Raw genomic sequence first — 11,739 nt, forward strand, 5'->3', positions numbered from 1 at the left:
TCTTTTCTGAACCCAGTTCTCCAAGGAAGCCTCTTATTTGTGAAGTTGTTGCGAAATCTTCTGTAATGAGACTCTAAAACATTTTATTTCTCTTAAGCCCGTAATGCTTGTCCCTTGCACACTCCCCCTTCCAAGTGGTACGGCCCACACGAAGCTCCACCTTCCAGCCTCTTTGAGAGCCTGAGCCCTCCGCTAGGTTGAGTACACTCGGCGGCGGAGGCGATACCATCTTTGACTGATAGATGGGGGGACTCCAACTATCTCCCGGGTTGTCCTATTCCGCTCCGACCACCTCTCGCGTCTTTCGCTCCGGCCGTGGGCACGAAGCCTAGATACAGTGGCGGGACTACCGCTCCCGGCACCACGGACGGCGCGCGGGGCGGCCAAAGGAAGGGTGCACTTGGTACGATCCACGCCGCGCCCCGCCGGAAGTGAGGTGTCTCTCTCCCGAAGTTCCGGCTCGCAGGGGGTGGGGAGTGTTGTTAACCGGGGCCGCCTCCGCAGTCGCGGGGATTGAGCGGGCTCGCGGCGCTGGGCTCCTGGTGAGTCGGCCGGGGTGGGGCCCGGGTTGTGGTTGGAGTCGGGACCTGGGCCCTCCCCTTGCGGTCTCCGGGGTCGGCGCGCCCCCTCAGCCCCGCTTGCGGCTTGTCAGCTGGCGGTAGACCTCAGGCTCCCGTGCGGCCGCTCTCCGGAGGCTGGGCCCCACCTGCGACGTTCGCAGCTCCCGGAGCTTACAGGTGCGGGGGCGACCCGGGTCCCTCTCCGTGCCGCCGCTGCATCCCTCCAGTCGGCCGTTTCTCCGGTGCCCCGAGTGGACATTGCCCCGGCGGGTGGGGGACGCCAGGGTTCCAGGCTGACGTATCCCGCCCGCTCCCGCGGGGCGCGCGGCGGGGTTGCGCACCCCGGCCGAGCTGTCACCGGCGCTGTCGCCTGCCCGGCTGCGCCCCCCAGCGCCTGGCTTCTCCGAGTCCAGGCGGCACGTAACCGCTTCTGGAGATTTCTGCGTTTGCATCCTCTCCATCACCTTCACGGTAGAGCCCGTGGTAGCAGTTCTCCTTCCTGCAACACGTTTGCCTTTCCCCGTTCCTCCCTGGAGGCGGTGGCTTGGCAGGCGGCGTGGAAAGAGCCCTAGATTTGAAACAAAACTGACCCAGGCTCCAGGCCTTGCGTCAGTCTGATCGCTTAACCCTTTTGAGCCTCCATTTTCTTGTTCGTAAAATGAGGGGGCGGGGGGCGTTTGCTATATTTGACGTCATGATTGTGTGGGAGAGGTGAGGTGGAGGGGGGGGTCTCTCCCTGGTGTTTAGTGACATCGCGCGCTGGGCACTGTTCAGGGTTTGCGCAGTGTGCGCAACACGCAGGTTATTCCTTCCCTGTCCCCACGCAGGTCTCCAGGCCGGAGCGATGTTCCGCACCGCAGTGATGATGGCGGCCAGCCTGGCGCTGACCGGGGCCGTCGTGGCTCATGCCTACTACCTCAAGCACCAGTTCTACCCCACCGTGGTGTACCTGACCAAGTCCAGCCCCAGCATGGCAGTGAGTTCAGGGCTCAGGGTGGGAGGAGCTCCCTGGGAGGGAAGGAGGAGTCTGCTTGAGACGGGGGCGGAGCTAGGGGTCAGGTAAGCGTGAGAGGCGTGAAGCTGCCACCAGCCGCCTAACTTTGAACGAATTGGGACGGGGGACATAGGGAGGTTCCGGAATCATGAGCCCCAGACATAGCAGAGCAGAAAGTGACCTCAAACCATAGCCTCTTCTCACTCCTAGGTCCTCTACATCCAGGCCTTTGTCCTTGTCTTTCTCTTGGGCAAAGTGATGGGCAAGGTGTTCTTTGGACAGCTGAGGGCAGCAGAGATGGAGGTAAGATGTTCACGACTCCCAAAAGTGAGGGCCAGGGAGCTGGGCAAGCAGAATGTCTTGAATTCCTCGTCCTTCTCTGCCCAATCCCCAGCACCTTCTGGAACGTTCCTGGTATGCCGTCACTGAGACTTGTCTGGCCTTCACGGTCTTTCGGGACGACTTCAGCCCCCGCTTTGTCGCACTCTTCACTCTCCTTCTCTTCCTCAAGTGTTTCCACTGGCTGGCTGAGGACCGTGTGGACTTTGTGAGTTGGGTCAGGGGGTTCTCAAAGCAGATGGGAGCCAGGGAGTGGCTTGGTAGGTGGGCTTGTGAAGTGAAGGCTGGGTGGGGGGGGGGGGGGGGGGGGGGTGAGCCCCAGCCTTCCCGACAGGCCCCCTTTCTGCTCTGCCTCAGATGGAACGCAGCCCCAATATCTCCTGGCTCTTTCACTGCCGCATCGTCTGTGAGTGAGATCCACAGGAAGGGAGAGGAGGGAGCTGGAGGGAGTAAGAGGCGCTGTGCAGGATTGGAACGTGATAAGTCACGAACTGCGGACCCGTGCCGTAGAGCGCAGGCTTCCCCCTCGACCCGCAGCTGTACAGGAAAGATAATTTGGGAAGTTAATTTGCATCCTCTCTGCCCTGTTCCACCCCAGGGCTTTTCAACTGTCCAGCCCCTCAGCTCTTCGCCTCCTCACCTGGAGCTCGGGCTGCTCTAAAACCCTCCTAGGCAAAACTGGAGCTCCCAGGGGGCCGGGGTCAAGCCACCTGACTAGATGGCTAGGGCTTGAGGGTGGGAGGTGTCTTAAAGCGGGAAGTGGCTGTCAGTCCCTGGGCTGACCCCACCAACCCCCTATTTGGGGGGTCCCCACAGCCCTTATGTTCCTCCTGGGTATCCTGGACTTCCTCTTCGTCAGCCATGCCTATCACAGCATCCTGACCCGTGGGGCCTCTGTGCAGCTGGTGTTTGGCTTTGAGGTAAAACTGGCTCGGGAGGCGGGGGGGACGAGCCTGAGGTGGCCCTGAGTGTGCCTCGGATAACCCAACAGCCCCTCCCCGGGCGCCTGTTCTGTGGCCAGGCCCGCGCAGGCCACCAAGGAGCAGCCGTCAGTCTCAGCTCCCGCCTCGTGCGCTCTCACGCCTAGGAGAGCGGGGGAGGCACAGAAAGAGGCGTGTGCGTCGGGGGAGCCCTGACCCGACGCTCAGGGAAGGCCTCCTGGAGGGCGACGCCAGAGGAGCTGGCTGTCGTTGGGACGGAAGCACTTAGCTCGATGGACAGCTGGGGAGGGGTGTTCAGCGATAGCAGCTCACCGTACGCTAGACCCCGTGCTGAGCACCGGCTGCGTCTTTTTTATTTTTTTTTATTTATTTATTTTTTTTATTTATTGTTGGGACAGAGAGAGACAGAGCATGAACGGGGGAGGGGCAGAGAGAGAGGGAGACACAGAATCGGAAACAGGCTCCAGGCTCCGAGCCATCAGCCCAGAGCCTGACGCGGGGCTCGAACTCACGGACCGCGAGATCGTGACCTGGCTGAAGTCGGACGCTTAACCGACTGCGCCACCCAGGCGCCCCTGGCTGCGTCTTTTAATCAGCAAAGCAACGTAGTCACTAAGGAACGTTTAATGCCGCCACTTGGCAGACAGGCAAACTGTCTGACGTTCCGAGAGGTCTGGTGAGCTGCTAGACGTCAAACCAGCTAGTGAGTGCAGGCGCTCGGAAGACCCCAGCTGTGTCCAGTACCACGCTTGTGTCTTTGCACTCTGCTGTAGCGGCCTGGGTGTGGCAAAGGGTGACCGGAGCAAGGAGGTGTCGTGTGCTTAGGCCCCCGCGCCCCCTCCTCCCTCCAGTATGCTATCCTGATGACTATGGTGCTGACCATCTTCATCAAGTACGTACTGCACTCCGTGGACCTCCAGAGCGAGAACCCCTGGGACAATAAGGCCGTGTACATGCTCTACACGGAGCTGTTTACAGGTGAGAAGAGCCTGGGCCTCCCCTGACCTGGACCAGCGTCCCCAGCCCTGCCTCCCAGGCCCCGTGACTGCTGCTCTCTGCACCTCCCCTTGCCCCCCAGGCTTCATCAAGGTTTTGCTGTACATGGCTTTCATGACTATCATGATCAAGGTGCACACCTTCCCTCTCTTTGCCATCCGGCCTATGTACCTGGCCATGAGGTAAGCCCAGCTCAGCCCAGCCCGTCCTGCCCCTGCCCCACACCTGATTCTTCTCCCTCACCCAACTTTCACTGCAACTCTCCTTTCAGGCAGTTCAAGAAGGCCGTGACAGACGCCATCATGTCTCGCCGAGCCATCCGCAACATGAACACGCTGTAAGTGGGTCGGTCCAGCTGCTCTCCCTAGCTCCGCCCCAGGTTCCTCTGTCTCCACTTCCGGTCTGGACATACCCTCGGCCCGTCCTCACTAGGTATCCAGATGCCACCCCGGAGGAGCTCCAGGCAACGGACAACGTCTGCATCATCTGCCGAGAAGAGATGGTGACCGGCGCCAAGAGACTGCCCTGCAACCACATTTTCCATACCAGGTGGGAGGGGCCCGGGGAGCCTGACTGCAGGGGATGGGCTCTGGAAGGCAGGCTCCTGAGGACTTGCCGACCGTCGCCTGTTCTCGACCCCCAGCTGCCTGCGCTCCTGGTTCCAGCGGCAGCAGACCTGCCCTACCTGCCGTATGGACGTCCTTCGGGCATCACTGCCGACCCAGTCACCACCGCCCCCTGAACCTGCGGATCAGGGGCCACCACCTGCCCCTCATCCCCCACCACTCCTGCCCCAGCCCCCTAACTGTGAGTGGCCCCCTCATTTGGCCGTCCAACACACTGTTGAGTACTTGCCCGGAGCTGGGTAGGGGAAACACGGAGGTGAATCCTCCAGAAGCTCAGTCTGGGGAGGGGAGGGGGTCATAGAAAGAGACCTCCGTGGACTGAAGTCACGTGTCATCAGTGCTGAGCTCAGAGAGGCCCGTGGGAGCAGGGACAGAGTTCCTAACGACCAGTCTCTCACACGTGATTCGGAGCTATCTCACTCCGGACCTTTCTTCACTGCCTCGTCCTCTCTCTGCAGTCCCCCAGGGCCTCCTGCCTCCCTTTCCTCCAGGCATGTTCCCGCTGTGGCCCCCCATGGGCCCCTTTCCACCCGTCCCGCCTCCCCCCAGCTCAGGAGAGGCTGTGGCCCCTCCACCCACTAGTGCAGGTGAGTCTTTTGGCTACTGCGACAGCCAGGGGGCGGGAGGAATGGAGAGCGGAGGCCTCAGCTCTCACCGACTTCCTGTTCTCACTCCGTACCAGCCCTTTCTCGGCCCAGCGGAGCAGCCACGACCACAGCTGCCGCCGCCTCCTCCGCCTCTGCCTCGGCACCTGGCTCTGCCCCCGCCCCCGAGGCCGGCCCCGCTCCGGGCTTCCCCTTCCCTCCACCCTGGATGGGCATGCCACTGCCTCCACCCTTTGGTAAACCGAGCCGCCCTCGGGGTTGATCTGGAGGGATTTGGGCGTCGGGCCCGGGCCACCCGGGCTCAGCCTCTGCCTCCCTCCAGCCTTCCCCCCGATGCCCGTGCCCCCCGCGGGCTTTGCCGGGCTGACTCCGGAGGAGCTGCGGGCTCTGGAGGGCCATGAGCGGCAACACCTGGAGGCTCGGCTGCAGAGCCTGCGCAACATCCACACCCTGCTGGACGCCGCCATGCTGCAGATCAACCAGTACCTCACCGTGCTGGCCTCCCTGGGGTACGTCTGCACGGGGGCCGGCGTGCGTGGCGGCAGCCTGGAGCTGCCAGCGAGGCCCCCAGCCCTGGTCCCGGGCCTTTCTCTTCGGCCACCCTGTGATGCCTGTTGGTTCGCGTCACCTGTGTGTAGGCGCAGCAGGATCTCTGGGTTTCTTGATGCCTCTGTTCTCTCGCTCCAGGGGGCCTGCCTGGGTCTCAGGAGGGCTGGTGTTTATTATTAGCAGAGAGTTGACTTTGAATCCTGCTCCTTTATATTTTTCTGTAGTCAGATCACTCATAATCGTCAGCGCTTTAGCTTATCACATACACCTTTCTCACATGTGGTGACTCTGTGCCCGGGAAACACTGCCCCTGATCTGAGACCGCACGTAAGTCACCCAAGGGCACCTGGGTGCCTCAGTCAGACGTCCGACTTCAGCTCAAGTCACGATCTCACAGTTCGTGAGTTCGAGCCCGGCATTGGGCTTGCTGCGGTCAGCACCGAGGCCGCTTCAAATCCCGTTCGCCCTCCATCTGCTCTTCCCCTCCCCCCGCCCCCAAAAAGTCACCCAGAACCAGCCTGGCCTAAGTGTAAGTTATGGTGCCCACCACTCATTTGCTTCGTGACCACTGTCACTTTAATCGAATAGAAGGGTCCTAGCTCCTATTCACGGGTCACACACACACAGTGTCTGGCACACAGAGCACAGGCTCGGAGGGGAGTTTGAGTCTGAGCTACCTGAATACGGTTTTCTTCAGTGGAAAATCTTAGGTGGGAACTCTGTGAGGAGCCTGGCGCCCCGCTAGAGACCGCCGTTTACCAGTGAACAGGCCAGCGATTCTTGCCCGCACGTAGTCTAGTCTGTAGTATGGAATCCCGAGAACTCACACACGCTCGCTCGCGTCTGCTGCGGACTGAGGCTGCAGAGGTGTGGGCTCCACCCTGCAAGGCTCACCAAGCGCAGAATCTTCTCAATCATGCCAGCATGTCCAGGCCTCCCCTCCCTTGTTTTTCTCTCCTAGGCCCCCCCGGCCTGCCGCCTCAGTCAGCCCCACTGAGGAGACCCCTGGAGTCGTCACTGCTGCCACCCCCACCAGCGTCCCCAGCTCGGAGGCCACCACCCCATCCCCAGGAGACTCCCCACCGGCCCCTGAACCTGACAAGCCTCCAGGTAGTCTCGGCGAGCGTGGGGAGCGGGTGGGGGTTGGGAGGGAAGTTCTCTGGGTTCCACTTCCGAACTCTGTCCCCAGCTCCCGAGTCCGTGGGCACGGAGGAGCTGCCTGAGGACGGGGAGCCTGACGCTGCAGAGCTCCGCCGCCGCCGCCTGCAGAAGTTGGAGTCCCCTGTTGCCCACTGACACGACCCCAGTCCTACTCCTGCCTCCACTCTCTTGAGCAGCCCTCGCTGTAACGTGTCCTGCCACCAAGTGCCAGCTCCCTCTGTGTGCACCAGGGAGTAAGAACCCCCAGCTCTGAGACAAAGGAGGTGGCGTCCCCTAGGCCGAGTGGAAAGGAGCCTGAGGCCCCAGTTGACTCCAGCCCTTTCAGTCCCCGGCAGCCACGGGGATCTCGGGTCAGTCCCAGCCTTTCTTTCCAACCCGTCACCCTTTTCTGCTGGGGCCGTGAAGGCAGAAAGGCAGTCTCTGAGAAGCCCTCTACCCCCCTCTGGGAGAAGGGGCAGCCCTTCTAAGCCCACTTGTGTGCGTGTGTGTGTGAAGTCGCTTCAGTGCTGAACAGTATTAGCTCCCCGATCCCACATGTGAACTTTAGGAGCTGGAGGCAGGCCAGGAACTTGCTTCCTGGGCCACCCACCAAGATTGGTACTGATTTCCCTTTTCTTACCCTAAACTCCCTAGAAGCTCTTTGTGACGGTGGCTGTGTCACTTACGCCCTGTGGTGTTTCCGCGTCTTAGTGGCAACCACACAGCTCTGGGAAAGGCGTGCCGAGCAGGTGGGCAGCATTGAGGTGTCCGTGCCCCTCTCCCTGCAGTTTGTCTAAAGTGAGACTTCCTGGTCTCACCCAGCAACCACTGCCCAGCCTCACTCCAGGCCGAGGGCTCGTGTGTCTGCCCCTGAACCACTGCAAGCCCCAGAATCTGTGGAAGGCCACTTCTCAACTTACAGAACTTGAGTTGAGAAGAATTGGAATTACTTCCTTGCCGTTGTCTCTTGGCTTAAATTTTGTCTTTGAACTTGAATGCTTGACCCTAGGAAAGAGGAGCAGGAGTGTCAGACTCCTGGTCTTTCCAGTTTAGAAAAGGCACTGGGCCAGGTAGGGACCACAGGAGCCGAGGCCTGCCTGCCCTTGTCTCTTTCTCCCTTGGTTTTGTGTTACAAGAGTTGCTGGAGACCGTTTCAGATGATTATTTAATTTGTAAATATTGTACACATTTTAATAGCTTAAATTGTATATACCGCCAAATAAAGACTTGCATTAATGACCGGTGGAGCTAGTGTCATGGGGTCAGTGTGCCGGGAGTGGTCGTCTTCCTCAGGCTGTAGACTGGAGAATCCCCGGGGGGGGGGGGGGGGTGGTGGTGACAGTTTCTTTAGACATTAAACCATTACAACAGTATCTCCATTTTCCAGATGAAGAAACCAAGCCCCAGAGAGTTAAGCTTTTAGAACTCCCAAGGACGGGGCAAGTGTGAAGGCCCACGGGCCCAGAGTGGGATGGGAATGATGACAGGGGCAGAGGGCCAGCATCTTTCTTCCTGCAAAGGCCCTGACCACCCCGACACCAGGTCAGGAAGCTGGCAAGGATGGCCTGCTCCGCGCTGGACCGCTAGAATCTCCCAAGCACCCCCTCGTGGACAGACCAGCTAAAGCTAATCACTTAGCTTCCTGGAGCTAGAAACCTAGTCACGCCCAACTCTGGCCTAGAATGGAGCAAAGGCCACTGGGCCGCCTTCTCCAAGGGTGAAAAGAACGAGCCAAGGGGCTGACATGGGTGCTTTATGCCTATACCCAGGACCGCGCTGGGAACTGAAGACCTCTAGGGCCCACGCCTGAGTTCCCTGTGTCCTCCGTAGCCTCCACCAAGCCACGTCTGGCCTGGAGCAAGGGCTTAAGGATATTTGTGGTAGTGAGGGTCTGAGGGCCAAGGAAGGCAGGTGCTCAGTGCGTTTGCCCTGTGCCACCCTGCCCTGAACTGGATTGGGCTATTCCCCCAGAGGGGCAGTCAGCAATCTCCAGAATTTGAAGAGCTGAGCCCAGTGAGCTCCAATGAAGGCAGGGTCCAATGTCAGCCTGCCCCCAGTGCTGGCCCCTGTGTAGAGGGTCCCGTTCCCCCTTAATGTGAGCAAGGCCTGTTCTGAAGCCCTCAGCCCTCATTTAACCCGTCTACGCTCTCAGCCCTGCCATTTATACCTGCTGTCCTGGTTGGTCCTACAGCCATCTCCCTCCTGAGGCACCCCCACGCCCGCCCCCACCCCAGACTCTAGTTGTGGGGAACGCTGTCAGGCAGGCTGCTCAGGTGGGCCTCAGAAGCCCTTTTCCAGGAGCCAGGCTTTGAGCTGCTGGTCAAAGTAGCCCTTGACCCGCAGGGTACCTGTCACCTCATTGATCTGGGTGACCGGTGTCTTCCCGAGCAGTGGACTCAGAAAATCTTCCACATCCTTCTGCAGGGCCTGGGTGGGGAGAGGACAAATCAAGCCCGGTCAGACCGTCCCCTCTAGTAACTCCCCATCCTTCAGCCCTGAAAAGGTCAGAATCAGGCCCTAACCCATCCCCTCGCTTACCCAGATGTCCCCCTCCACCTTTCGGATCACAGTCATCTGGCGGTTGCCATGTGTGATGTCCTTGTAGACAGGGATATTGTGCATACGAGAGCGCCTCACAAAGTAGGGCAGGTTAGGTGGGGGGTCTGTGACAGGAACAGTGAGAAGTCAAATCTCCCCAGGCTTTATGCCACCTTAGCCAACACCCTTCCCCTCACAGTCTACACAGAGTCAGTGCACCCAATGGCAAAGCCACCTCTAGATTTCAGATCGGAAGACCCGCTCTTTCCCTAAGTTTAGGGCCAGGACCAGATTGTTCACCCCGGTAATCTCGCAGGCCCAACACAGGGCCTGGCACCAGAAGGTGCTCAAGAAGAAACGAAGTTAGGGCCATGCCTCCCTGGATCCTCATCTGGGGCCAATCCTTGCACTTCTCCCCTGGCACAAAGAATCTCTGGCACAAAGAAATGGAGATTTACAAGCACTGAACACCTACCTACCGCATGCTGGGCTCTGTGCTAAGTGCTTTATGGACTGAGCAGATTATCTCCATTTTGAGAAACTGAGTGACTAATGATCACGCTGGCAATGAATAACAGAGCCAAAGTCGAACCCAGCACTGCCCAACTCCCAAGCTATGTTCTCAATTACGGTACGAGGCCTACTGGAGTCGGGGCATGGAGGTCCCAGCTCTTGGGTCTTCTCTCTTTGCTTCACTGTTCCTGAATGGGAAGACCTCATCCCAACAGCGTTGATGGATGGGTACTAGTAAAACAGGGCTGCATTCCCAGGCCCCTCCTTGAACATGAGATAGGTGCTAAGCCCTGAGTGCCCTCAACACAAGTCCTGAACCCACTGGGGAATCCAGAGCCTCAGCTGAGGAGGTACACCACGGGGGAGGGGGGGGGTTCCCTGTAGCTTCCAAGCCATCCCCATCACCCAGCTCACCTCTGGGTGGCTGCCAGCCACTAGGAGTGGGATAATGTTCATGCTTTGGGGGCTTCGGGATGCGGGTAGGGGGTAACAGGCGCTCCACAAACTGGTATTCATCCACAGACTCCACAAAGCTGGGGTAATCAGGAGGCCCCTGGGTCTGGCTCTGCGGCCAAAATCAAAAGCAAACAACCGTTGCTCTGCTGGCCCAGCCACCATACACCCACCCACCACAGGAGAGGCAGAACTTCAGTAGGTAGAAACACTACAGGTGCAGAGACTGGGATAAATAAAAGACTGGAGGTAGGAAAGCATCAGACTTCAGTTTGCCAGGGTAGAGGTAGGACTGGAAAAGAAGTTCAGGCACTCTGAAGCATCTGCCTCTCTTGGGATTTCTGTGGGACTCAAAACCCAAAGCCAAATCACTGTCAGTCTGACCAATACAGCATTTTTCAGTATTTTAAAGTTTCTTCTAGGGGCGCCTGGGTGGCTCAGTCGGTTAAGTGTCCGACTTCCGCTCAGGTCATGATCTCACGGTCCGTGAGTTCGAGCCCCGCGTCGGGCTCTGTGCTGACGGCTCAGAGCCTGCAGCCCGTTTCAGATTCTGTGTCTCCCTCTCTCTCTGACCCTCCCCCATTCATGCTCTGTCTCTCTCTGTCTCAAAAATAAACATTAAAAAAAAATAATTAAAAAAAAATAATAAAGTTTCCTCTAAACATCCTGCTGAAATATTCTAGTTCTGGATGAGGCACTTTCAGCAATCTTGATAATGCCACTCACAGTCATCTGACGTGACCCTCGCTTACCTGGAACGTTTTGGCCTCATCTAAACACCACCAGGCATTGGACTAAATGTATTATGGGTATCGTTTTGAGTTAATTCCTACAATGACACAGTAAGGTATTTTATTACCTTTTTCCATCTAGGAAAAATTAAGACATTAATTAATAATTAAGACATTAATAAGGTAACTCTCCGCTGTCTCTCCATCCTCCAACAGATAATCCTGGAGTCCTTATGGGCCCCGGGGTTACAAGCAGAATGAAGTGGCCTGTATATCATGAACCCCAGGTTCCCTAAGTGTCGCCAAAGATCTGGGGCCGACCCCTACCCTGTGAAACGGGTATCCCTTTTCAAAATTAGGCAGCAAGCGATGAAGTGTAGCCTCTCCCAGTTCTGACCAACCCGAGCTGTCCACCAATCAGGATCCAAGCCCCACACACAGGGGCGCGTTGTCAGCCCTGCACCTCAACCTTGCCTCTCAACCTTGTATGTGAGCTCCAGGGTTACAGGAGTAACAACCAGGCTCACACGCAGCCCTCTTCCCCCACCTCCAGGCTCAGCGCCCTCACCAGCCACCGTAGCCCGCAGCCCGGCTGGACGCCGGTTCTCCAGGCCCTCAGCGAAGCTCGGAACAAGGACGCTGCCATCTTGCCCCGCTCCCGTACACTGGCCTTCTGCGCGCGCAACCGGCCTGGTTCCGCCCCTTCGGGGGCGCACCGCCCCGGACCGAAAGAACGCCTGCGCAAAGCGTAAAG

The 11,739-nt window shown here is 58.7% G+C and overlaps 2 protein-coding genes across 3 annotated transcripts; one reads left to right on the plus strand and one right to left on the minus strand.

The window, feature by feature from the left end:
• Positions 1-202: 202 nt before the first annotated feature.
• SYVN1 (synoviolin 1) lies at positions 203-7,990 on the plus strand. 2 transcript variants are annotated; one of them, XM_049643084.1, is made up of 17 exons: positions 203-542; positions 653-737; positions 1,388-1,536; positions 1,765-1,857; positions 1,949-2,101; positions 2,251-2,299; positions 2,710-2,813; positions 3,686-3,812; positions 3,913-4,012; positions 4,102-4,167; positions 4,263-4,379; positions 4,474-4,637; positions 4,915-5,043; positions 5,139-5,297; positions 5,384-5,570; positions 6,572-6,720; positions 6,800-7,990. In XM_049643084.1, exons 3-17 carry the CDS (start codon positions 1,405-1,407, stop codon positions 6,904-6,906), a joined length of 1,836 nt encoding a protein of 611 aa, XP_049499041.1. In that variant the 5' UTR covers positions 203-542; positions 653-737; positions 1,388-1,404; the 3' UTR covers positions 6,907-7,990. The 2 variants fall into 2 exon arrangements, with proteins under 2 accessions (XP_049499041.1, XP_049499035.1); XM_049643078.1 differs by lacking the exon at positions 653-737.
• MRPL49 (mitochondrial ribosomal protein L49) lies at positions 7,899-11,688 on the minus strand. The gene is made up of 4 exons (XM_049643186.1): positions 11,554-11,688; positions 10,216-10,366; positions 9,289-9,413; positions 7,899-9,177 (listed from the first exon to the last, which is right to left on the minus strand). The coding sequence occupies exons 1-4, from the start codon at positions 11,629-11,631 to the stop codon at positions 9,031-9,033; spliced, it is 501 nt and encodes a 166-aa protein (XP_049499143.1). The 5' UTR covers positions 11,632-11,688; the 3' UTR covers positions 7,899-9,030.
• Positions 11,689-11,739: the final 51 nt, after the last annotated feature.

This window comes from Panthera uncia, chromosome D1 (assembly GCF_023721935.1).
Source record: "Panthera uncia isolate 11264 chromosome D1, Puncia_PCG_1.0, whole genome shotgun sequence".
Lineage (NCBI taxonomy): Eukaryota > Metazoa > Chordata > Mammalia > Carnivora > Felidae > Panthera > Panthera uncia.